The following is a 26,595-nucleotide window of genomic DNA, read 5'->3' as shown; positions in this document are numbered from 1 at the left end:
AGCAAAATTAAACTCATGATACATACCCTCTAAGCCAATTGTAACGGTATCCTTTTCACAATCAATACTAGCATTAACTGTATTTAAGAAGGGTCTACAAAAGTCATCTTGTGGGGAACTAAGAACAAGAAAATCGGTGGGATATTTAACCTTCCCACACAAGACTTCAACATCTCTAATGATCCCAACTGGTGAAATAGTATCTCTATTGGCAAGCTTGATAGTAACATCAATACCTTCCAACTCAACGGGTGCAATATCATGCATATTTCTTTATATAAGTCATAGGGTATTACACTAGCACTAGCACCCATATCACGTAAGCCATGATAACAATGATCGCCTATTTTGATAGAAATAACAGGCATGCCTACAACAAGTCTATGAATCTTATTATCTGGCCTAACAATATTAGCCGTCTCACCACAGAAATAAATAACATGCCCATCTAAATCATCATCCAAGAGATCTTTAACCATAGCAATACTAGGTTCAACTTTGATTTGCTCAGGAGGTGTATAAGTCCTAGTATTACTCTTATGAACAACAGTCAAAGTTTTAGCATGATCCTTTATCCTAACAGGAAAAGGAGGTTTCTCAACATAAGTAGTAAGAACAATAGGATCACTATAAGTGACAGTCTTTTCTTCAACTGTAATAGGTGCAACTACTTTTAGTTCAATGGGAGGATTATATTTAAACCACTTATCCTTAGGGAGATCAACGTGAGTAGCAAAAGATTCACAGAAAGAAGGTACTATCTCAGAGTCAAGTCCATATTTAGCGCTAAATCCACGGAAAGCATCGGTATCCATAAAAGATTTAACACAATCAAACTTAGGTGTCATACCTGACTCCTTACCATCGTCGGAACCCCAATCTTCAGAGTTGCATTTAATTCTTTCCAATAAGTCCCATTTGAATTCAATAGTCTTCAGCATATAAGAACCAGCACAGGAAGTATCGAGCATGTTGCGACCATTGAGAGAAAGTCGAGCATAAAAATTTTGAATAATCATTTCTCTGGAGAGCTCATGATTGGGGCATGAATATAACATTGACTTAAGCCTTCCCCAAGCTTGAGCGATGCTTTCTCCTTCGTGAGGCCAAAAATTATATATGTAATTACGATCACGATGAACAAGATGCATAGGATAGAACTTCTGGTGAAATTCCAACTTCAATCGTTTATAATTCCAAGATCCCGTATCATCACATAGCCTATACCATGTCAATGCATCTCCCTTCAAAGATAAAGGGAAGACCTTCCTTTTGACAATATCATCGGGAATACCTGCAAGCTTAAATAATCCACAAACTTCATCCACAAAGATAAGGTGTAAATCGGGATGCAATGTTCCATCTCCTGCAAATGGATTAGCTAGCAGTTTCTCTATCATACCCGAAGGTATATCAAAGTAAATATTTTCAATAGGTTCAGTAGGTTGAGGAGAAACTCTTTGCTCTTCTGGTCAGGGTGAAGATACCCCGAACAAGCCCCTCAAAGGATTAGTTTCCATAGTAACAAGTAACAAAAAATTTCAGCACACTATATAAATGTTTCCTTACCAAGTTCCACTCACCAAAAGCACTACGCTCCCCGGAAACGGCGCCAGAAAAGAGTCTTGATGACCCACAAGTGTAGGGGATCTATCGTAGTCCTTTCGATAAGTAAGAGTGTCAAACCCAACGAGGAGCAGAAGGAAATGATAAGCGGTTTTCAGTAAGGTTTTCTCTGCAAACACTGAAATTGTAGGTAATAGATAGTTTTGTGATAAGATAAATTGTAACGAGTAACAAGCAATGAAAGTAAATAAAGTGCAGCAAGGTGGCCCAATCCTTTTTGTAGCAAAGTACAAGCCTTAACAATTTCTTATAATGAGAAAAGAGCTCCCGAGGACACATGGGAATTATCGTCAAGCTAGTTTTCATCACGCTCATATGATTCGCGTTCGGTACTTTGATAATTTGATATGTGGGATGACGATGGTGATGATTTCCCCCTCCCGGAGGGAAGTTTTCCCAGCAGAACAGCTCCGGTTCCGCCAAGGTTCCGCCTCGTGGCGGCGGAGTTTCGTCCCGTAAGCTTGCCCATGATTTTTTTTCAGGGTAAAAGCCTTCATATAGCAGAAGATGGGCACCAGAGGGCCACCAGGGGGCCCAGGAGACAGGGGTGCGCCTAGTAGGGGTGGGCGCGCCCCCCACCCTCCTGGCCAGGGTGTGGGCCCCCTCTAGTAGTTTCTGCACTCAATAATTCTTATTAATTCCAAAAATAAGTTCCGTGGAGTTTCAGGATTTTTGGAGCTGTGCAGAATAGGTTTCCAATGTTTGCTCCTTTTCCAGCCAGAATTCCAGCTGTCGGCATTCCCCCTCTTCATGGTAAACCTTGTAAAATAAGAGAGAATAGCCATAAGTATTGAGATATAATGTGTAATAATAGCCCATAATGCAATAAATATTGATATAAAAGCATGATGAAAAATGGACGTATCATGCATCTCCAAGATAGATCTTGCGTGAGCGTAGGAATTTTTTTGAAATTGCATGCTACGTTTCCCAATAGTTATGTTGTGCTTGAGTCACCGTGGTTACTCTGTGGCCATCAGAGTTGCTAAGGCATCCAGGAGCTCAGATAAAACCTGAGTCGGCTGGTGCGCAGAGCCGCTCACCCCGGCTGTCACAGCAACCATTGAACCGAAATTCATAGCTGCTGCGGTTGATGACTGTAACACTGGTTGCATGCCGGCCATGAAGATTGCGACTCTGCTCGGCGGCTCATTGGAATCCGGAATACTATCGCCATCGGAGTAGCCCCCAAGCCCGTTGTCTTGCAGTTAATAGATTGACCCGGTTTCGCCGGTTGAGGACTCATCACCTGAGTAGATGGCTGTCTCTCCACCGGACATAGATCCTTCCTCAAGCTCCACCCCATGAATAAAACCAACGAAAGTGTGCTTCATGGTGGGTTGAACCTTGGCGGGTCGCACGCGCCGAGCCATCTCGATGGTGTTGGTGCAGACGTCCGGCTCAGGCCCAGAATCGCCAGTCTTGCCGATGAAAACGTGGATCCCGCCGAAGGGGACTCGGAACCCGTATTCAATTGAATCCGCCTCCGGACCCCATCCAGCGTCGTCGATGTAGATCTTGCCGCGGCGACTCTTGGTCATCCGGCCCACGGTGTATCCCTTGATCCCTGAGAAGCTCCCCTTCAAGAACTCAAAACCACTATGCTCTACACCCACGACGGGCGCCAACTGTCGTGGTTTTGTCACGGCAGATGCCCTACTGAAAGGACTTAGGTGTGGAGCCATCGCAACTAGGTTATCTTGAAGGGGTTGAACAGGACAAAGGACACAAGGAGGTTACCCATGTTCGGCCCCTCTCGATGAGGTAAAAGCCTACGTACTGCTTCTAGTTGTATTACTTGAGTTACGATTACAAGGGAGCGGATATACTTGACCTAGTTCTCGATTGTTTGTTTCTTGAGTTCACCCGCCGCCGGGTCTCACCTTTATATACATAGATAGAGACCCGGAGGCTTACAGAGTCCCGGTCGGCTAACACAACGTGACCGGCTCGGTTTCTAATTAGCCATACTCTACAGAGCAAGTTAACTTACCTACGGGTCTTGAATCACCTCCGGGTCTTGGGCCATCCTTATCTGCTTGGACCTCCTGGGCCTTCTTTACATTAAGTCGCCAATGGTATAACCCGGCCCCTCCTGGGCGGGTCATACCTCGGAGCTATATCCCCAATAGCTCCCCTACCCACGCCACCATGGTCGGCTTCGGCAGCGAGGACGACCTCATTGGCTGGGACATGCTTGCCACCATATCGGATTCGAGCTCCGCCCCAGACGACGAGGAGATCACCTCTGCTAGTCACAGATGGACATGGGAGGTAACTCGAGCTTCGCGCCCTTCCCGATGGCTCGAAGGGGCACTTCAAGCTCCACGCTTGCCCTTGTCGGTCTGTCGCTGTCCGCGCCCTCCCCTGTGGGACGGAGGGGTGAGCAGTGCCACCTGGCACCTCCAGCCCCTGCTCCTCTCAAATGGCGATGGGTGCTCATGCCCCACCACCGAGCATGCGGCTACGACTCCCCGAGTCGGAGGCGCGAGTCGCTCGCCGTGCGAGGCAGAGGGTGGTGCAAGCCGGTCTGGTTGCGGGTCATGCAAATCCGCGCCCGAGCTGCTATCGCTTGCTAACTTGGACGACAAGCTACTCTATGACGTCATCCATTGGTCCTTGACCTCGACGGAGACATGCCCACCGCCACCGCCGCAATAATGCAAATGCATTGCAGCTAGGCATGAAGGAGTCTGAGCAGCTTGCACGCCAGAGGGCGGCCAACGCGGCGAAGGCTCGTGCCGCCTAACCGACATCCCCTCCTTGTCCATCGACGACGGCACAACCACCGATGATGACGACGCCCCTTCATCCTCCAACGTTGACGTCAAGGAGTATCGTCGCCGCTCCGAAGACCTCGAGGGGAAGGAACCAAAGAGGAAGTGGTAAAGTTTGGCGCCTCGTCCGCTATCTTTCATCTATTGTAGTTTCGATAAACTTGCTATGTCAGATCTTTTGTGAACTGGCTATGCTATGTTCGGTTGCAATTAAACTTGCTATGTGTGATCTATAACCTATGGTAATTTTTATCTACACACTCCTTCCGTCCGGAAATACTTGTCCTAAAAATGATTGTATCTAGACTTATTTTAGTTATAGATACATCCATTTTTAGGACAAGTATTTCCGGGCGGAGGGAGTACTATTCTATCACCTTACATGGGGCTGCAAGGATTTACAGGTTCAGATATAAGAGAAACAAAGGATTACGAACACGGAGAAATAAGGCATGAGCCGGCATTGTCCATGGACGCTTCAACGGACATACAGAGGGCCAAATTTGTAACAGTCCGGTTGTAGCTGCAGAACGGAAGTCTTGCCGCCGGACGTCATCAGGCCGGCCGGTGGCCAACCGTTCTTCTTGCCGCCGAACCGGACTGACTCCGCGTTTACCGATCTCCAGGCGCTCTCCTTTTCTTAACAATGCCCCAGCTCGTCTACTGCGACCGCACCGTATCGCTGCTGTCCAGGACCGGACGGAGTATTTTGTCTTTGAGAAAACGTCTTCGCCGTGCATTTTGCGCACCAAAAAGGGAACAGATTAGGCCGGTCGTCCTGCCACTGTTGGGGACACCGACGCTCCACGTACTGCACGACAAGTACTTGGGCGTGCGTGCTCCTGTTTCGAGCCGTACGCCAATTGGACGGCCAGGCGGACGCTCCCAACTCCCAAGGTGCCAGATTTGTACTGGTACTCTGGCACGACTGTTTTAAAATGGAGACCTGGTCGCTGGCCCTTAGCTAGCGGACGGGGCGGGCACGCGCGAAACAACGCCGCCCCACGACCACGACCACGACCACGAGGCCACAACCCACGCACCGTCGCACGCGAAAGTCCACACGCGGATCCATCCCGGAACGCGCGTCACGTGGGATCAACTAACCATGCCCATGTGTTTTTTTAGGCCTCTCCTCCTCCGTACTGCCAAAGAAAAAGTCGACTTCTTTCCCTGTTGCGAAAAGTATGACGCGTAGCACGCGGTATCACACGTAGATAAAAAGTCCACGAATTTGAGAAAGTGATCGCAAAAACCAAGCTGCTCGTATATATTTGGGGAAATGATCAAAATTACCCGACTGATTACACTGGACAATCCCGGCTCATATACTTGCCACGTGCCTAGGATCCATAGTTTTAAAAACCGGGCCAGCGGCCGGACTGGAAAAACCCGGAACCGGCACCCTTACCGGTTTTTAAGCTAAAACATGGACATGTAATTGGACCTATAACAACTGTGTAAATCGAGCGTTTTTTGCATGAATCGGGGGCATAAAACCGGCGGTTGAATTAGTGTCACTCATAAGAATAAAATAAATAACTGCGTCAAAGGGGTTTCAAGTATAGGATGCTAGATATAGGTGCATAAGTTACAACTTTGGCTCTGTAACCACCTTGGCTAGCCAACTTTCTTGTTAAATTTAAGTAAATAATTATATTTTTACATCTATCTAGTTGACAGTAATACACAAAACAAATTAATTATGGTATAGAAAACGAGACATCAAACCGGTAAAACGGCGGTCCGCCCAGTAAAGGCCTGAACCGACGGCCTCGCCGTTTTGACCACCGGTTCGGTTTTTTAATCTATGCCATGATCCCTACATGTTGCTCATCCTGCATCCCATTATTTCAGCCGGTCTTTTCATTCAAACTGATCTGCGCTAAATCTCTTTGATGAGTTGCTCTTTTCCGCAAGCCTCCTCCTCTCTGTCATGCCTTTCCCTACCAGCAGCTCGCCATGGCGATGCCCATGGGCTGTTGTGAGCACCCTCACCCCTCGACGGCCGCCCAGTTGATGTTGTGATCGACGATGATGGATGATGCAAGCCGGGGAAGTGGCCCCACGACGAGCCCGTCGATGCTACAAGGATGATGGCCATCGTGGCTGCACAAGTCGTCTCATTGATGTCGCGAGTGATGTTGAGAATGGTGCAAGCCGATGAGTCTTTAGCCCACTAGAACCAGCGCCCTTTATGTACCGATCTTCACGTTCACAACAACACGTGTATTCATTGCCGCTCCTCGCAACAATACGAGTTGCTGCAAAAACAGTGGGGTTGAGTGCTTGTTGCTGCAAGTATGGACTCATCGGATTTTCTGTGCTGTGAGAGTGGGTTATGCCGGACAATGGTGCTTCAAGGATATCTTGGTGTTGTTGCAAGTGTCCCGCGAACAGTGTTGTCACGGTGGCCTACAATGCTGCAAGCGGCGGTGGCTTGCCGCGATGCTTGTGCGACTATTGCGAGCGGAGACTGAAATGATGCTGCAATGAGAGCGGCGGTGCCGCGAGACGGCGACGAATGTTGTGAACCGGGCGACAGGTGATGCGAGGAATGTTGCGAGCAGCGAGACGGGACAAACATCATTGCGTTATGCGAGGGGTGATGTGACGCTCTGCAACAAGATGCGGATAAGTAATAACATCCATCACATCCGACGGTTGGGGAGACGACTGATTTTTCCTCCCTGCAGCGGGAGCCACCCATATAATTTGTGAACAGAGCTTGAACCGCCAGTGGGCAACCGGGGTTCGATTCGGCGTGGCCACACGTGTGGGACGAACCATCTGCCGTACAAATGGGCGATGGGGACCCAAACGCCTTGGTTTTCAAAAAGGGGAGAAAGTAACAGAAGAGGCCGAAGTAATAAGGAAAGATATAAAGGCGGCGAGGCGATCGCCGCCCCCATGTTCGTCCCTCCATTTTCTTCTCCGTATAGAAATAGAAATAGCGACCCGCAGGTCAGGGCTCAACCCAAATAGCACCCCCTTCCTTCCTTCCTCCCTGAATCTGCGATCCCAGTGTGAATAAACAAGGGCAAGGGCGGCAACTTGCCGTTTCCTCCCTTGTTTTTTCTTTAGTAGTATTAGTAGTAGTAGTACCTGTGCATCGAAGCCATCGCGGCGGAGGCAGGGGTAAGTGGTGGTGCTCACGAACACCCGCCCCACATCCCCCAACCCCATCTCGCTCCGCTCCGCTCCGGCCGAGTGAGCGCGTGCAGGTGCAGCCATGGAGCAGTACCTGCTGGACAACTTCGACCTGCCGGCCAAGAACCCCTCCGAGGAGGCGCAGCGCCGGTGGCGCTCCGCCGTCGGGAGCCTCGTCGTCAAGAACCGCCGCCGCCGCTTCCGCCACGTGCCCGACCTCGACCAGCGCCACCAGGACCACGCCAAGCGCCGCTCCGTCCAGGTACCACGACTACTTGCTCCACTTTGTTCCATAACCTAGCCGCCATCATCCACCACACCACACCATGACTTGCTTGCTTGCGGCTTCAACCACGCATGATCTCTCCCCTGCATCTCACCATCTCTTTCTAGTACTCCTATTTCTTTCTACCGTTTCAAATCTCGGTGACCGATCGGTTGTTTTCTGCACAACAGTTTCTTCAATGTGTTTATTTATCTATGGAAATGGCCCAAGAATACTCATCGATTGCTGCTTGCGATCCATTCTTGCCATCAGATCGCTTTCCAAAATTACTATAGTTTAATCTGCATTTCCGTACTGCAACGCACCATTGACTCTGTCGCAAACGAAGACTTAGAGAGAGAGAGAGCCAGACTGTTCCTGCGGTTATGGCAATCCTGTTTAGTGGTGGCCTGGTGGGCACCATGCGTCCGTATCATGTTGACTTGACCGTCGGGCCATGGAGGACGGAGGGAGGGACCGCCCAATGATCTCACTTCCCTGGGCGGCCAAGCTGACGGCGACCGTCCCTCCCTCCCTCCACGAAGCTTCCGCTGGTGGAGTCCAAAAGCCAAGCCTTATCGCCATCTCCTGTCGATGAGGGCCCCCTCCCCTTCTTGTCACCATCTCGTGCAAGCACCGAATTGAAGAGCACATCCTATCTTATCCAGCATTTATCCCGGTTTTCTTCTTTTCTTTTCTTTTTTGCTTCGGAGAATCTAGCATCATGTCTAGTTCATACATCGGTCCATAATCAACCCCATGCAGTTAAACTGTAAAAAAAAATCAGTGTTAGATACATCCGTTTGAGCGACAGTTAATATGGGACTGAGGGAGTAGCATACTTGGATGGCCAACGAATAAAAATATTCAAGAGGGAAGCATGACAAGAGAAATGACTCCATGGAACCATGTATTAGGCCAAGACAGAACAAAACCAACGTAAAAAACAAAGACCCTCTAAAATGTTTAGACCACATTATCATGCACTATTTGAAATTAGCTACGTAGGATAGTTGATTAAGACATTTGAATGCAACGATGGTTGATTGATATAATTTAAACAAGTGCAATCGTAAAGGTGGAGGGCCTATGTGTCGTGCACTCCTATACTGGATCTGGACTGCCTTTTGACAATAGGCACATGCATTCTAAACCATGTAACTACAAAGTTGGGAATCTTTCTAGTCAATAGGCGGCTTAGTTTCCACTTCCCAGAGATGGAGAATAATTTAGGCAGAAATTACAGAATCTTTTGGCGGCTACTTTTTCTTAGAGACCATCAAGTCTTGAAAGATGTTCATTTCTTATGCCAATCAGCCTGCCAACTACTTCGGTTGTCTATTACTGAATTCTCCTTCGAGATGCTTGGCATTCTTTTTCAAACCCAGATGCTTCACGATTATTTGTCTCGGCAAATACTCCAGTCTTGATGTGGATGTAACTCCTTTATGTTTAACAGGTGAACTTAACCCTTTTTTCACAATGTTGACAGGAAAATTGCAGGCTCACATTCAGTCAATCAGTTTATCTGCTTTCTTCTACACTTTGTGATTGTATCTTGCCATTGCAAGAAAATAACCTAACTTTTGTATGTAAAAACGTTTGCCTTGTTCGTGTTCTCTTTTCCAGGAAAAAATTCGGGTTGCCCTCTATGTGCAGCAGGCTGCAATCACTTTCATTGGTGGTATAAATCTACCTGATAACCTTTTGTGTTATCGTTCCTTGTGTTGCACCAGTAACTCTATTTGACTTGTGTACCTTTCTATGCTCAAGGCGCCAAGAAGAATGAGTACCAGCTAACAGATGATATAATCAAAGCTGGGTTTTCCATCAATCCCGAAGAACTGGCATCAATAACAAGCAAGCATGACTTGAAAGCTTTAAAGATGCATGGTGGGGTAGATGGGATATCCAAAAAAGTTCGTACAACATTCGACCGTGGTGTATGTGCTACTGACTTGGATACAAGACAAAGCATATATGGTGTCAATCGCTACGCTGAAAAGCCTTCAAGAAGTTTCTGGATGTTTGTTTGGGATGCATTGCAGGACACGACTCTTATCATTCTGATGGTATGTGCTTTGTTATCTGTTGTAGTTGGCCTGGCATCTGAAGGTTGGCCCAAGGGCATGTATGATGGCTTGGGGATAATACTCAGCATTCTCTTAGTTGTGATGGTTACTGCTGCCAGTGACTATAAGCAATCGCTCCAGTTTAAGGAGCTAGATAATGAAAAGAAAAACATATTTATCCATGTAACCAGAGATGGCGGTCGACAGAAGATCTCGATATTTGACTTGGTAGTTGGTGATATTGTGCATTTATCAATTGGGGACCAAGTGCCTGCTGATGGACTGTTTATACATGGATACTCCCTTCTGATTGATGAATCCAGCTTATCAGGGGAGAGTGAGCCAGTGTATACTTCTCAAGATAAACCATTCATATTGGCAGGAACTAAAGTGCAAGATGGTTCTGCTAAGATGATAGTAACAGCTGTCGGTATGCGCACTGAATGGGGAAGGCTGATGAGCACTTTGAGTGAGGGAGGAGAGGACGAGACACCATTGCAGGTTAAGCTAAATGGAGTTGCGACCATCATAGGAAAGATTGGCCTGGTATTTGCCACATTAACATTTGTAGTCCTGATGACTAGATTCCTTATTGACAAAGGTTTGACAGTTGGTTTGTCCAACTGGTATTCAACTGATGCCTTGACTATAGTGAACTACTTTGCAACAGCGGTCACTATTATTGTTGTTGCTGTTCCCGAAGGGTTGCCGTTGGCTGTTACTTTGAGCCTTGCGTTTGCAATGAAGAAGCTAATGAATGACAAAGCTCTTGTTAGACACCTTGCAGCATGTGAAACAATGGGATCTGCTGGTACCATTTGCACAGATAAGACAGGAACTTTGACTACTAACCATATGGTGGTTGACAAGATCTGGATAGCCGAGGTTTCAAAGTCGGTTACAAGTAATAATAGTTCGGAAGAACTGAATTCTGCCATTTCTTCAAGCGCATGGAGCCTACTTTTGCAGGGCATTTTTGAGAACACTAGTGCAGAGGTTGTCAAGGGAAATGATGATAAACAAACTGTTTTGGGTACTCCAACAGAAATAGCGATATTTGAATATGGCTTGAGCTTGCAAGGATATCGTGATGCTGAGGATAGGAGCTGCACCAAGGTTAAGGTTGAGCCTTTCAATTCGGTCAAGAAGAAGATGGCAGTATTGGTTTCTTTACCTGGTGGGGGACACCGTTGGTTCTGCAAAGGTGCATCAGAAATTATTGTTGAGATGTGTGACAAAGTGATTGATCAAGATGGAGATGTTATCCCCTTATCAGACGATCGGAGAAAGAACATCACGGATACTATCAACTCATTTGCTTCAGATGCTTTAAGGACATTGTGCTTAGCATTTAAGGATGTGGATGAATTTGATGAGAATGCAGATAGCCCTCCTAATGGTTTTACTCTGATAATCATATTTGGCATTAAGGACCCTGTGCGCCCTGGAGTGAAGGAAGCTGTCCAGAGCTGCATAACTGCTGGCATCATTGTGAGAATGGTGACTGGTGATAATATCAATACAGCTAAAGCTATTGCCAAAGAATGTGGCATATTGACTGATGATGGCATAGCAATAGAAGGACCAGATTTTCGTAACAAAAGCCCAGAAGAAATGAGGGACTTGATACCTAAGATTCAGGTTTGTTTCGTCTTTCTTGTTCTATTAAGTGCACTAAAAACCTTGAAATAGTAACATTTTATCAACCTTTGGCAGGTCATGGCCCGTTCTTTACCATTGGACAAACATTTGCTTGTGACAAACTTGAGAGGCATGTTCCAAGAGGTGGTTGCTGTGACAGGTGATGGTACAAATGATGCTCCTGCATTACACGAGGCAGACATTGGGCTTGCTATGGGCATTGCAGGCACAGAGGTACTATTTTCTTATGCAGTTTTGACCCTATTGTAGCATCAGTAGAAAATTGCAAAGTTAGATGCTTAAGCTGAATATATTTTGATATTGATTCTGACATAAGTAAGATAACAGAATGGCTGTTGGCTATGACAACCTATTTATTTACCTAACCTATAATTCTCTTTCGTCTGTGGTTGGAGTAATCTTTTGCTGTCTCCCGACAGAAATAAACGTCTAACAAATCCATCATTATTTCATTTCTCCATACTATCTTTGATTTGCGCAGGTTGCTAAGGAGAGTGCCGATGTCATAGTGCTTGATGACAACTTCACAACTATAATAAACGTTGCAAGGTGGGGTCGTGCGGTTTACATAAACATCCAGAAGTTCGTGCAGTTTCAGTTGACTGTGAACATTGTTGCTTTGGTGATCAACTTTGTCTCAGCGTGCATCACAGGTGTGCCAAACATTATTGATGTATTCATTTGACAGCTAGGTATTTCGCCATCGAATGGCTCCTGGTATTCATGTTTACATTCTTACATCGCAGGGAGTGCTCCTCTCACTGCTGTGCAGCTGCTGTGGGTGAACATGATTATGGACACATTAGGGGCTTTAGCTCTGGCAACTGAGCCTCCAAATGATGAAATGATGAAGAGGCCGCCTACTGGACGAGGGGAAAGCTTCATCACCAAGGTCATGTGGAGAAACATCATTGGGCAAAGTATATACCAGCTGGTTGTGCTTGGCGTTCTCATGTTCGCCGGGGAAAATCTTCTGAACATCAAGGGTCCAGATTCCAAGACTGTTCTCAACACGCTCATCTTCAACTCCTTCGTGTTTTGCCAGGTGAGTGATGCATTGTGAGACACCTTCTACTAGTCAGTTACATGATTGTTCCAACTGGCGAACTAATGACAATGTACTTTCGACGACGTTGCACCAGGTATTCAACGAAGTGAACAGCAGGGAAATGGAGAAGATCAACATTTTCCGCGGTCTCATCGGCAATTGGGTCTTCCTCGGGGTAATAAGCGCGACGGTGGTATTCCAGGTGGTGATCATCGAGTTTCTCGGCACTTTTGCAAGTACTGTTCCACTCAGCTGGCAATTCTGGTTGGTGAGCGTGGGTCTAGGATCCATCAGCTTGATTATTGGAGCTATCTTGAAGTGCATTCCTGTTAAGTCAGGTGAAATCTCTGGAAGTCCAAATGGTTACAAGCCACTCGCCAACGGCCCTGATGACATATAGCTGGAGAAGGGTGATTTCAGGATGGATCCAGGCTGCATTTGCTATTTTGGTTCTGTTGCATCGCCAGCCGCTAATTTTCTTGAATTCATTTGTAGTGCAAGTGTGCGCTGCAGGATTGCTTTTTGGTGCTGCATTTGTTTGGGAAGTCAACTCCGGCTTGAGAATCCTATTGCTGGATTTGGATTTATTTGCATTTGAATGCAGTGTAAAGACTTTTTTTTGTCTACGATTTTAGCAGTGATATGCTAGCAAAAATAATAAAACAATTCCCAGTCGGGTTAATTTAGGTTTGATTGATGTAAACAAATTTTGAACTAAGCCGCCTCATCAAAGGGAAATAAAATATGATCAAAACCCAATCTCACTGACCGTCCACAGGCTCTACCATCATACACCAGTTTCCAATCTCCAGGGTATCACCTTATCAGGAACGCAGCAACATCACTCGAATCCAAACAAACTACACCTCCGTTGGAAAAACATTTCAACATAAGTTGGAACAACACACTCAAAGCTCAGTCTTTGTATTGAACTGTGGAGCCATCAAGCGATGATGAAAGGGAGCACAGTCAACATGAATGCCTCGTAACTGAAAGTTGCAGACCCGGAGTAAGACGTGTCCTTCTCCTTGAACTTCTCAGTCAGACCCTACAGACGTATGAAACCAATTAGCGCCGTGAACTACAGAACGTTAATGTGTTTGTTTGTGTAGTATAATGATGATGGGAAATACCTTGACCGTAAGGCAACACCTGCATATAGACAAAACAAAGAAAGAATTAGGAATGTTATAAACCAAACTGAAGGATCCAACTTATCGAACTGTATTTCACAAAACCAAGCAGAAAATAAGGAGTCCAATAGATTGGCAGCCATTTTTTTCATTTCTGAAACTTCAGAACAGTTGGGCACATCTTTAATTCACAAAACGGAAGAAGCCGACTCAACAATTTGAGTTCATGAGATAATAGAAGTACCAGCAAGTCACAGACAATTGACTAATGACTGCACCAAGTTGAAGTCCCTAGACATTATCAGGTTGAGCTAACAGAACATGAACATCATCATATTAACAAATAAAGCTAAAGTTCCTGAACAACATCAGACTATACTGAGCTTTGAACAGGAGTGCTTCACCAATTTCAATCTCAAACAAGAAAATAATGAGAAAAAACACATTTTTTTAACATAGAAACTTAAATCTAACAAGATTTTAACAGATTGGATATCAAAGCTTGAACTGTTTAGTTGGAATAATTAGCCAAATTAAATTGAAGGAGTAATCTTACTCAATAAAGTTGTCATATTCAACTGCTTTGCTCATGCCTCCAGTCTTGTCGAATTTAGACACGAGCAAGTCTAGCACAGTTGGAGAAACTGAATAACCCAGACTGAGAAGAGCATCGCGCAGCTCCGATGCATCAATTTTACCACTTCGGTCACGGTCAAACCTCTCAAATATAGACTGCACAAAAACAATAGGAAATGGACATGCATGGTTAGTAAGTATTTCATTAGATCAGCTGATTAGTCCCCACAAAAAAGTAAAGGAAACTTGAAGCCATAGCCACTCACCCTCCAGTTCTGAAGACTGTAAAAAACAGAAGTAAACTCCTTGGGCCCTGGAAGAATCAAAGGCACAAATTAAGAGGTCAACGAAAAAAGCTGAAATAGATATTAAGGGAAATGCTGAATTTCGAAATTTCACCAAAAAAAATTATTCAGATCAACTCTACTACCAGTATGTGAAAGATGGCACTGATTTTAGAGTTCAGATCAATCAAGTAGTCTGGAACTAATTGCTGAAGCTCCACACAGAGAAGGAAAACACCCAAAGAATGAAAGAAAAAATACGAGGTAAGGTTTTTTTAACTCAACAGGAATCTAAACAAACTTACTACCAAATTCAAGCATAAAAGGAAGCGCATCAGACCGTGCCCGAGTTAGGTCACTCCTAAACCCCAGTTGACTTAAATACCAAGTGAATCAATCCTGCAAATAAATCGCCGACACACCATAGTTTCATTGCAGACAGGAAAAAAAAAACTTGACGGGTAGGACAACCTTTGCAACAGGTCTAATTTGAAAGGCATCCCAAGATAAATTAAACTTTCAATGAGATGTTATACATAATATATAGTTTTGTCAGGTATTCCTACCGGTCCTTTTTTTAATCACCATCCATTCTTTTGCTGACACACCATAGCATCATCGCAAACAGGAAGAAAAAAAAAAGCTTGACGGGTAGGACAACCTTTGCACAGGTCTAACTTGAAAGGCATCCCAAGATAAATTAAACTTTCACTGAGATATTATACATAATATATATTTTTGTCAGGGATTCCTACCGCTCCTTTTTTTAATCACCATCCATCTTTTTTCCTACCGAAAGGCGGAAGCATAATATGCAATAGCTCGTACTATTTCAAGTGTCATCAGATATAAGTATCATCTGGTAATGATTCTGAATAGTATTTTATTCTTCATATGCATGCTGGTGAAGTCTAAACACCATGGCCACGGATAAAATATTTTCAAATCAAGTAGTCTATAAACTATTATGAATATATGTATAGGTTCAGTGTTTGGGTAAAGGCATAACCAGTGACCACAAACTTGTCAGTGTTACAATAAGAACATCATATTCAATATCTGAGCCAGAGGTGCTCAGTCTATCTTGCATACAAGACCAGTCTTTTGATGCCACATGATAGCTTGTTGCCTAGAGTGTAGTGTTGTGCCCTTATAACACCATTAAATAACATTCCCATAATAAACAAGGTTAAACTGGATGTAGAGAATTTACTGTCTCAAATACTAGGATGCAGAGAATTCACATTTCACAGGAACTTGTATTAGGAAATGCAGCTCTCTTTTTCTTAAGGGAAGGAAATGATTGTGGTTTTCCTTATAAGAAACTCAATCATTGATTTCCCAGAAGGAGCCTCATTATTTGATCAATCTGTATCAAACCGCAGGGCACATGCCCACAGACTGAAATACCAGACGAGCCCAAGTTGTGCACTGTTGTACTGAAACCTCTCTCCACAGGAAAAAACAATAATTGCTGCAAGATCGCAGCTACACGGAAAAGCGGAGGGGTGCTAGGAAGGAAGAAGGATGCGCGTAAGGGGAGTGTTATTACCGATCCTGCGGACGTTGGTGTTGGTGAAGAGGTACATGAGAAGGTGGACGGTGCGGAGGCTGAAGCTCTGGTTGTAGCCGGAGAGCGCGGACTGCAGCTCCTTGTCGTCGATGGTCCCGCTGCCGTCGCGGTCGGCGGCCTGGAAGCACGCCACGACGTTGGGGTCCGTCCCCGGCGGGAACGCCGACGGCACGAGCGCCGCGAACGGGCTCCCGTACCCGCCAGCGGCCCCATACGGCGCTGCCGCGGGGGGCGGGGCCCCGTAGGGCGCCGACGAGGGAGGCGGGGCGCCGTAGGACTGGCCCGCGGGCGGAGCACCGTAGCCTCCGCCGCCGCCGTAGGACTGGGGCTGGCCGGCGGGCGGGGCCCCGTAGCCGCCGCCGCCGTAGGACTGGGGCTGGGAGGAGGGCGGGGCCCCGTATCCGCCACCGTAGGACTGGGGCTGGGAGGAGGGCGGGGCCCCGTAGCCGCCGCTGGCGCCGTAGGTCTGGGGCGGGGAGGCGTAGTAGGGGGAGGAGGCCTTGCCTTCCTTGGGGGGCTTATCGCCGTAGGGCGGGGCCGAGGGGGCGGGGGAGGAGCCGTAGGGCGGAGGGGCCCCGTAGCCGCCGCCTCCTCCTCCTCCGGCGCCACCGTAGGGGTAGCCGGACATGGTGGGGCGATCGCGCGGCGGCGGTGCTCGGGGAATTGGGTGGGTGCGGGGAATAATCGCGGCGGGGTCGTCTGGCCTGGTCCTTTTGGGGGAAGCTCTCTCAACTTTTCGAACGGTGAATGAAGGCTGGCAGCGGGCCGCACCAGTTTTTATGAGACGAGGGAACGGGACAAGCGTGTGCGTGCCTTTGCTTTGATGACTCGACGACGCGCAGGGAATGCATATCTCCCTCGGCGGGACGGGGACGGTGTTGGCTTTGCGTGCGTAACCGCGGCGACCTCGCCCGGCGCGTCCCGGACACGTCCCCTGTGCAAGTAACGTATGGAGTACCACGGATGAACGTGCACGAAGCATCCCAGGTGGGCGGCCACGCGTTATACGAAGGGAGCCGTGAATTTTCCTCTCTTCTTTCCGAGTTATCTGCCGGTACCAGGGGCTTCGAATTCAGTCGGCCCACGGTCTCGTCTCACCATGCCGCCGCCGGAGACACAACACAAGGGCCTACTCGATACGTTTATCGGGATGTGGACCACACATCAACGCTGGAGTCTTCTTCAACACTGACTGCACTTCATATCCATCTCAACCCAGTCTGGTCGACAAAAAGCAGATGACAAATCAACATTTACATGTTTGGTTTCCTGCATTGCATCAATGAGCACTTTAGGGCCGTCTGTCGGGCTGCTTGCATATGTGCTTAAGGGGTGTGCAGATACACACCATAACTATTTGGCTGCATACACGTTTGTATTCTTCTCACACCATTTAAATGTGATGGCCTTACCACCACAGTAGCAGCACAACAGCGGACACAATTGATAGCAGATTAAGAGGTAAACAATGACAACAAACAATGCACATGAAGGTAAACAATATATTAAGAGGCCCAAGCCGGAGATCCGCATGACGACGAGGTCGCTGGGGACGATCTTGTGGCGGAGGCAGAAGTACTGGCAGCCCCGGCCAAGCACCATCTGGCCCTCGAACTCTGGACCTGAACTCAGAACTCGCACCACTTGTTGGTCGACAACCTGACGACGCGCGGGGGCTTGATCATCGACCACTGCTTCATAGCCTCCTTGAACTTGGGCGGGATGACGACCATGGTGAGATCCTCCTTGTCCTTGATCTGGACGTAGAAACGCAGCGGCTCTGGGGCCCCTCCTCGGAGATCGTCCCCTTGAACGCGGCTGGCTCATGAAAGCGACCCTGCCAGGCAGATCCACCCTCTTGAGCCAGCAGTTCGTGGGGATGAAGTCCACGGCGCCCTCGGCGCCAACCACGACCTGGGCTCCTCGACCGGCCCTATCCCACTCAGTCTTCATCACCTTATTAGGTAACATGACATGGGTTAGTAACAGTTCATTGGGATCAAATACCGATGAGTGGCACTTGCTGAAGAGCAAGTGCTAGTGATGAGTGGCACTTGCTCGTGGGTAACATCACTGATCAGTGCAGTTTCCAAAACATCTTGATCATGATCTAAAGCTAGCAGTGCAAGTTGTGACCACTTGCACATTTGGCAGCATGCTACATTGGTACTAGTACCTAAACGAGGAAACACAATGGCCCTACAACGTGTATGAGCATGCAAATTTGTCCTACCTACTATGAACACCATGCATATAATGAAATCATGCAACATAACCTGCATATGCCAGCACCAATCTAGGTTCAACATCAAACACAAACCCTACCTATGAACATCATGAACACGAAGCATATGCCCTGCCTACGCCGGCTCTAATCTACCACGATCTGCTGACTACAATGTAACTACCTATCATGCAAGATCCAATCTACCCTACCTATGAACAGCATGAACACGAAGCATGAACAACATGAACAATAGCAGGCAAGAAGGAATCGATTGGGTTCAAATCGATTCGATTGGAATCGAATCCAATCAAATCGCGTCGAATCTAATCGATTCCTTGTCATGCATGCAGAAAACCCTAATCTACATGTACGAGCAAAGGGAAATTTGTAAATTACCAAAGCGGGTGGGGTTCGAGCGTACGCCGGCCGGGGAGAAAACGTCAGCGGGAAGGAGATGGCGGGCGAAGAGAAGGAGGAGCCGGCAATGGCGACTGCCGTCGGCATTGCCTCGGTTTTCATGGCCACGCGGGAGGTCGAGGAAGCAGGCCCCATCGTCCATGGCCCTGTTGTGCTACCCAGAAAAAGCCCTCGAATGGGGGTAACCCCCCTCCCGCCACCCACAAGGGGTTCTGAGTAGGGACGCGGTGGCCGCCCCTCTGGCGGCGCCATCGAACCCAGGACCATGAGGTCCGGATACGACGGCCTGCACCACATTGGCCAGATGAGGGGGCCTGGTGCAGATCGGCGATGCGCGGAGGGTCACCCTCAGGTTGACGCCCGAGTTCACGAGGTCGGGAATCCATTGCTCGTGGACGGGGTTGCTGCCGGTGTCGATGGGCGTCAGGGGACGGTGCGACAGCGGGCGAGCCATCAGAGGAGAGGAGAGCAAGGAGCGGTGAGGAGAGTGGGAGGAGTGGTGTGAATGGAGGTGTGGGCGGTGACACAAGAGATGGGAGTTATTGAGCGTCCCGTTCGTCTCCCGCACTCCCCAAGGCGTGCAACCAAGAGCCACACGTGGCCGCGGCGAGCCTGGCTGCCGGCAAACTGCTGATTCGGCCGTCGCTCGCGGGCCTGGCCAGGGACTACTTTAAGTTCCGTGCAACCCGAGATGTAGATGTAGCCCGAGTAACCAAACAATAGTTTTTCTTCCTGCGCGGGCCTAATTGGGCCTAATGCAGGGAACCAAACACGTCCATCATGATGCCACATACGTTCATTGGACCATATTTGGTACGTTCCTCTCTTCTTTCCTGGTGATCTGTCGGTACCAGGCATTGCAAATTCAGACGGCCCACAGTCTCCCTCGCCATGCTAGCACTCCTACCCGTGGTACCCAACGACTAAGCTGTCACCGAGAGAACGCAAGGTGTTGTAGGGTGGAACCCTAAGTGAAGATCTTTTCACACTTGAAGGGGGAAAGGGATGAAAACAAGAATACAAAGAGGAAATTCACTCAAACAAAACCCAATCACACATCCACTAGAATAGCATAGTTGTGATCCACAAGAATATAAGAACAATCCAAGGAAACAAGCACAAAGGTAAGGTTCTTCCCACTCCTAAGAGGTGAGGTCTTGATGATAGTCTTCTCCAAAAGGTGGTCTTCATATCCACTTGGGATCCTCTCCTAAGAGATCTTGATCTCCAAGAGGAGTGGTAGAAGGAGCAAAGCTCTATCAATGTCTCACATATACTTTGCTAACCCTAACAAATGTCCTAGACCCAAAATATATAGCCAAATGGAGGTAGGGGACGACTTGGGAGGCAAGGCAGGGCATCCACAGCAAAAACCAGGGAGGCCCGTGCGTACGGGGGTCCCGCGTGCATGGTACACGCTCGTGCGCACGGGGTGCTACAGCGGCCAGGGCCCGTGCGCACGGGGTTCGGATGCCATGCGCATGGGAGTGCACGTCTCGGTTACAGAAGGTCTCTGGGTAGCCTGTGGGCATGGGGTCGGGGAGGCCCGTGCGCACGGGGTCGCTTGGGACCTGCTGCCTTCATCTTGATGGACTCCTCCTTCTTCCTTGAGGCCTTGGGGTCCTTCTCCTATGCCCATGGGATGCTCCTTGGATGCTAGGTGGTGTTCGTCCTCGTACCTAATGACACATAGTATGTTTTGGTGAGGTAGCATCCAAGTTCCATTCATATCCACATCTATCTCAAGTAGGAGTGAGTTCACATTGGTTTCAATGGATTGTTCTCGAGCTCTTGTCATAGGTCCACGTGGTGCTTGATGAGTTGTAGTAGAGTCCATAGGGATGATGGAATGATGCTCCGCATCATCCCCCCCTTGGGAACGATCCGTCCGCAGATTGTGATCTTCATCACCATGGTATGGGGCCAAGTCCTTGATGTTGAAGATGTCGCTTACGTTGTACTTGTCGCGTGGGATGTCAATCTTGTAAGCGTTGTCATTGTAACGGACAGGTACTTTGAAAGGTCCATCAGCTCGTGGTAGTAGCTTGGACTTGCGCTCGTTGGGGAAGCGGTCCTTGCAGAGGTGTAGCCATGCTAGATCGCCCGGTTTGAACACCATGGGGGTCTTGTTGATGTTGAGCTTGGTGGCGAGGCGGTGTACTTGACGCTCGATCGTGGACCTTGTATCTTCATGCACCTTCTTGAGATAACTTGCTCTTGTACTTGTGTCCATGTTCGCTCCTTCTTGGAGCGGTAGAGGGAGGATGTCCAAGGGAGATAACGAGTTGAAGCCATAGACGACCTCGAAGGGGGACTTGCCGGTAGTATAGTGTCTTGTGCAATTGTAGGCATACTTAGCGATGGGTAAACACTCCTCCCACTCCTTGATTTTCTTCTTGATCAACACACAGAGGAGAGTAGATAGTGTCTGGTTGGTAACTTCCGCTTGACCATCGGTTTGAGGATGATAGGCCGTCGAGAATAGTAGCTTGATGCCGAGCTTGGCGCATAGTGTCTTCCAAAAGTAGCTTAGGAACTTGACGTCGCGGTCCGACACAATTGTCCTTGGCACTCCATGTAACCTCAAAATTTCCCTACAAAAGAGATTTGCAACATGTGAAGCATTGTCTATCTTATTGCATGGGATGAAATGTGCCATTTTAGAGAATCAATCCACAACAACAAATACCGAATCCTTGCCATTTTGAGTCCTAGGTAGTCCAAGCACAAAATCCATGCTAATATCTTCCCATGGTTGATATGGAATAGGAAGTGGCATATGTAAACCATGAGATTGAGTGTGGGACTTAGCCTTGCGGCATGTAGAGCGCCGGTTGGTGAAGCGTGTGACGTGCAAAACATCTTGGGCCAATAATACTTGAAGGAGAGTGTGGGAAATGTCTTTTCGCGCCCGAAATGTCCCATGCGTCCTCCGCCGTGAGCCTCTTGCAAAAGTAACAAATGAAGAGACGACTCAGGTATACAAAGTTTGTTAGCGTGCATAAGATATCCATTATTGAGGTAATAGTTCTCCCAACAAGTGTTAGCAAGACATTTGGCATAAGGAATCGCAACGAAGGATCATGTGCATATAGATCTTTAACATGCTCAAAGCCAATACCATTCAATTCAAGTTGAGCAACCAACATACACTTGCGGGAAAGAGCATCCGCCACAACATTCTCTTTACCATTAATGTACTTGATCACATAAGGAAAAGATTCAATAAATTCACTCCATTTAGCATGGCGTTTGTTCAATTTAGTTTGACCTTTAAGGTATTTAAGCGTCTCATGATCGGTATGTATGAGAAATTCATGTGGGCGAAGATAATGCTCCCAAACATGCAATACTCGCACTAAAGCATATAATTCCTTGTCATAGATGCGATAGTTAAGTTGAGCGTCGGAAAGTTTTTCGCTAAAATATGCAATGGATCACTTTTCTTGCATCAAAACTCCACCAATACCATTACCACTAGCATCACAATGGACCTCAAAGGTTTTGTCAAAATTAGGCAATGCAAGAATTGGAGCATGTGTAAGCAAAGATTTGAGTTCATCAAATGCGGTAGATTGAGAGGGTCCCCAAACAAAGGGTGCATTCTTCTTGCTCAAGGCATGCAATGGTGATGCAATTGTGATGCAATGGTGATGCAATGGTGCTAAAATATTTCACAAAGCGACGGTAGAAACCGGCGAGACCAAGGAAACTATGCACTTGTTGCAAATTTGTGGATTGTGGCCAAGTTTTAGTTGCTTCAATTTTAGACTCATCAACCCTTAGAAGACACAACAAAGCCCAAGAAAACAAGCTTGTCAACACAAAAAATGCATTTCTCCATATTAGCATAAAGACACTCGTTTCTAAGAGTTTGAAAAATGGTTCTAAGATGGGTGACATGATCTTCTAAAGACTCGCTAAGCACAAGTATATCGTCAAAGTAGACCAGAACAAAAATACTAATGTAGGGTCGAAGAACATAATGCATCACACGCATGAAAGTATGGGGTGCTTCGATTAAGCCCATAGGCACAACTAGCCATTCATACAAGCCAAATTTGCTTTTGAAAGCGGTTTTCCGTTCATCACCTTCTTGAATGGGGATTTGGTAGTAGCCACTTTTAAGATCAATATTTGAGAAAATGGTGGTGCCGCTAAGCTCATCTAGCATATCGTCAAGGCGTGGAATGGGATACCTATAGCGAACGGTGATAGCATTTATGGGACGACAATCGGAACACGTGCGAAAGCTACCATCTTTCTTAGGCACAAGAATGACCGGAATGACACAAGGACTTAAGCTTTCACGTACATGTCCGTTATCAATGAGGTTTTGTAATTGCCTTTGTATCTCCTTAGTTTCTTCGGGGTTGACGCGGTATGGAGCCTTGTTTGGCAGAGGTGCGTCGGGGATGAGGTCAATCCGATGTTCGATGTCGTGTAGCGGAGGAAGGCCAGGCAGTAGCTCATCCGAGAAAACATCCGCAAACTCCTGCAACAAATTAGACAACACTAGAGGAAGATGGTTAGAAGTGTTAGTCCTTGCCGCTTCATCTTTGCACACGAGGACATAGTGTATGACACTAGATGGTGTCGATGCAACAAACCCTGGGTCTGTTTCCCTGACTGTTCACAAGCACATGATCAAGATCGAAGCAACAACCCAAGACAGAGTACAATAAACCAAGAGATTTGAAGGACCAACAAGCAGATCACAGGGACCAAGACCAAGCCAGAGAAGCAAGACATCATCAAGAGAGAGGCCTCCTTTGCCAAATAGGCGAGCTCGGCAAGGGGCGAGGCCACCCCCAGAAGAGGATGACCAACGCGTCCCGGCAGGGCATGCTAGGACACGGAGGCCAAACCACCTCACCAACCACTCCACCATGACTCACGTCGTCCATTAGTGTGGTGTCAAGCCGTAGAGTGATTAAGTGGCAGCCATTCGCCACATGGCAGCCACTTTCTACCAGAAAACCCATAGATGACACCCGTCCTATGACGTGTCAGACGAGCAGGCGTGGAGCTGGCAAGATATCCCGGCAAGCCTTGCCAGGCAACCAACGACATGATGTTAAGCGGTGCATTAAATGCGCCCTGTCAGCCTGCTGAGTTAGCTATGATAGCACTATTTGCTATCTGATACGTCCATTTTGCATCATGCTTTTATATCAATATTTAGTGCATTATGGGCTATTATTACACATTATATCTCAATACTCATGGCTATTCTCTCTTATTTTACAAGGTTTACCATGAAGAGGGGGAATGCCGGCAGCTGGAATTCTGGCTGGAAAAGGAGCAAACATTGGAAACATATTCTGCACTGCTCCCAAAATCCTGAAACTCCACAAAAAATGTTTTTGGAATTAATAAGAATTATTGAGCGAAAGAAATAAATCAGGGGGCCCACACCCTGGCCAGGAGGGTGGGGGGCGCGCCCACCCCTACTGGGTGTGCCCCCCTATCTCCTGGGCCCCCTGGTGGCCCCCCGGTGTCCATCTTCTGCTATATGAGGGCTTTTACCCTGGAAAAAATCATGGGCAAGCTTACGGGATGAAACTCCGCCGCCACAAGGCGAAACCTTGGCGGAACCAATCTAGGGCTCTGGTGGAGCTGTTCTGCCGGGGATACTTCCCTCCGGGAGGGGGAAATCATCACCATCGTCATCACCAACGATCCTCTCATCGGGAGGGGGTCAATCTCCATCAACATCTTCACCAGCACCATCTCCTCTCAAAACCCTAGTTCATCTCTTGTACCCAATCTTGTATCCAAACCACAAATTGGTACCTGTGGGTTGCTAGTAGTGTTTTTTGACAGAAAGACTGTAAGGGAACCCCTATAGTATAATTGGTGCAACAACCCCAAATTACAAGTACCATGCCTTGAACCTGGGTGGGTGGGAAGGCATCAGCCCCTTCCCACCACTAGGCTATGCCTTAGTCTGTGGGTTGCTAGTAGTGTTGATTACTCCTTGTAGTTGATGCTAATTGGTTTACTTGGTGGAAGATCATATGTTCAGATCCTTTATGCATATTATTACTCCTCTGATTATGAACATGAATATGCCTTGTGAGTAGTCACGTTTGTTCCTGAGGACATGGGTGAAGTCTTGCTATTAGTAGTCATGTGAATTTGGTATTCGTTCGATATTTTGATGAGATGTATGTTATCTTTTCCTCTAGTGGTGTTATGTGAACATCGACTACATGACACTTCACCATTATTTGGGCCTAGAGGAAGGCATAGGGAAGTAATAAGTAGATGATGGGTTGCTAGAGTGACAGAAGCTTAAACCCTAGTTTATGCGTTGCTTCGTTAGGGGCTGATTTGGATCCATATGTTTAATGTTGTGGTTAGGTTTACCTTAATACTTCTTTTGTAGTTGCGGGCGCTTGCAATAGGGGTTAATCATGAGTGGGATGCTTGTCCACATAAGGGGAATACCCAAGCACCGGTCCACCCACATATCAAATTATCAAAGTACCGAACGCGAATCATATGAGCGTGATGAAAACTAGCTTGACGATAATTCCCATGTGTCCTCGGGAGCTCCTTTCTCATTATAAGAAATTGTCCAGGCTTATCCTTTGCTACATAAAGGATTGGGCCACCTTGCTGCACTTTATTTACTTTATTTACTTGTTACTCGTTACAATTTATCTTATCACAAAACTATCTATCACCTACAATTTTAGTGCTTGCAGAGAAAACCTTACTGAAAACCGCTTATCATTTCCTTCTCCTCCTCGTTGGGTTCGACACTCTTACTTATCGAAAGGACTATGATAGATCCCCTACACTTGTGGGTCATCAAGACTCTTTTCTTGCGCCATTCCCGGGGAGTGTAGCGCTTTTGGTGAGTGGAACTTGGTAAGGAAACATTTATATAGTGTGCTAAAATTTTCTGTTACTTGTCACTATGGAAACTAATCCTTTGAGGGGCTTGTTCGGGGTATCTTCACCCGACCAGAAGAGAAAAGAGTTGCTCCTCAAGCTACTGGACTTTTTTGAAAATATCTACTTTGAGATTCCTTCGGGCATGATAGAGAAACTGCTAGCTAATCCATTTGCAGGAGATGGAACATTGCATCCTGATTTACACCTTATCTTTGTGGATGAAGTTCGTGGATTGTTTAAGCTTGCAGGTATTCCTGATGATGTTGTCAAAAGGAAGGTCTTCCCTTTATCTTTGAAGGGAGATGCATTGACATGGTATAGGCTATGTGATGATACGGGATCTTGGAATTATAAACGATTGAAGTTGGAATTTCACCAGAAGTTCTATCCTATGCATCTTGTTCATCGTGATCGTAATTACATATATAATTTCTGGCCTCGCGAAGGAGAAAGCATCGCTCAAGCTTGGGGGAGGCTTAAGTCAATGTTATATTCATGCCCCAATCACGAGCTCTCCCGGGAAATGATTATTCAAAAATTTTATGCTCGTCTTTCTCTCAATGATCGCAACCTGCTCGATACTTCCTGTGCTAGTTCTTATATGCTGAAGACTATTGATTTCAAATGGGACTTATTGGAAAGAATTAAACGCAACTCTGAAGATTGGGGTTCCGACGATGGTAAGGAGTCAGGTATGACACCTAAGTTTGATTGTGTTAAATCTTTTATGGATACCGATGCTTTTCGTGGATTTAGCGCTAAATATGGACTTGACTTTGAGATAGTAGCTTCTTTCCGTGAATCTTTTGCTACTCACGTTGATCTCCCTAAAGAAAAGTGGTTTAAATATAATCCTCCCGTTGAAGTAAAAGTAGTTGC

General features: G+C 47.0%; 2 protein-coding genes across 2 annotated transcripts; one reads left to right on the top strand and one right to left on the bottom strand.

The window, feature by feature from the left end:
- Positions 1-7,288: 7,288 nt before the first annotated feature.
- On the top strand, positions 7,289-13,286 carry LOC123111250 (probable calcium-transporting ATPase 9, plasma membrane-type). Its single transcript, XM_044532009.1, has 7 exons — positions 7,289-7,815; positions 9,448-9,502; positions 9,592-11,531; positions 11,607-11,765; positions 12,034-12,205; positions 12,299-12,597; positions 12,695-13,286. Exons 1-7 carry the CDS (start codon positions 7,636-7,638, stop codon positions 12,998-13,000), a joined length of 3,111 nt encoding a protein of 1,036 aa, XP_044387944.1. The 5' UTR covers positions 7,289-7,635; the 3' UTR covers positions 13,001-13,286.
- A 59-nt stretch (positions 13,287-13,345) lies between these two features.
- LOC123111251 (calcium-binding protein CBP) lies at positions 13,346-16,946 on the bottom strand. The gene is made up of 5 exons (XM_044532010.1): positions 16,146-16,946; positions 14,576-14,622; positions 14,290-14,465; positions 13,734-13,752; positions 13,346-13,648 (listed from the first exon to the last, which is right to left on the bottom strand). The coding sequence occupies exons 1-5, from the start codon at positions 16,792-16,794 to the stop codon at positions 13,544-13,546; spliced, it is 996 nt and encodes a 331-aa protein (XP_044387945.1). The 5' UTR covers positions 16,795-16,946; the 3' UTR covers positions 13,346-13,543.
- Positions 16,947-26,595: the final 9,649 nt, after the last annotated feature.

This window comes from Triticum aestivum, chromosome 5B, assembly GCF_018294505.1.
Source record: "Triticum aestivum cultivar Chinese Spring chromosome 5B, IWGSC CS RefSeq v2.1, whole genome shotgun sequence".
Lineage (NCBI taxonomy): Eukaryota > Viridiplantae > Streptophyta > Magnoliopsida > Poales > Poaceae > Triticum > Triticum aestivum.
This window is presented reverse-complemented; position numbering and strand designations above follow the sequence as displayed.

What these genes read in the sequence shown, in the direction of transcription:
- LOC123111250 (XM_044532009.1), top strand. Translation starts at nt 7,636, where the DNA reads ATGGAGCAGTACCTGCTGGACAACTTCGACCTGCCGGCCAAGAACCCC. An exon ending in TGTCTCAGCGTGCATCACAG is followed by an intron (nt 12,206 to 12,298) that starts GTGTGCCAAACA and finishes CTTACATCGCAG; the next exon opens with GGAGTGCTCCTCTCACTGCT. An exon ending in ACTCCTTCGTGTTTTGCCAG is followed by an intron (nt 12,598 to 12,694) that starts GTGAGTGATGCA and finishes ACGTTGCACCAG; the next exon opens with GTATTCAACGAAGTGAACAG.
- LOC123111251 (XM_044532010.1), bottom strand. Translation starts at nt 16,794, where the DNA reads ATGTCCGGCTACCCCTACGGTGGCGCCGGAGGAGGAGGAGGCGGCGGC. An exon ending in CACCAACGTCCGCAGGATCG is followed by an intron (nt 14,623 to 16,145) that starts GTAATAACACTC and finishes TGATTCTTCCAG; the next exon opens with GGCCCAAGGAGTTTACTTCT. An exon ending in ACAGTCTTCAGAACTGGAGG is followed by an intron (nt 14,466 to 14,575) that starts GTGAGTGGCTAT and finishes GTTTTTGTGCAG; the next exon opens with TCTATATTTGAGAGGTTTGA.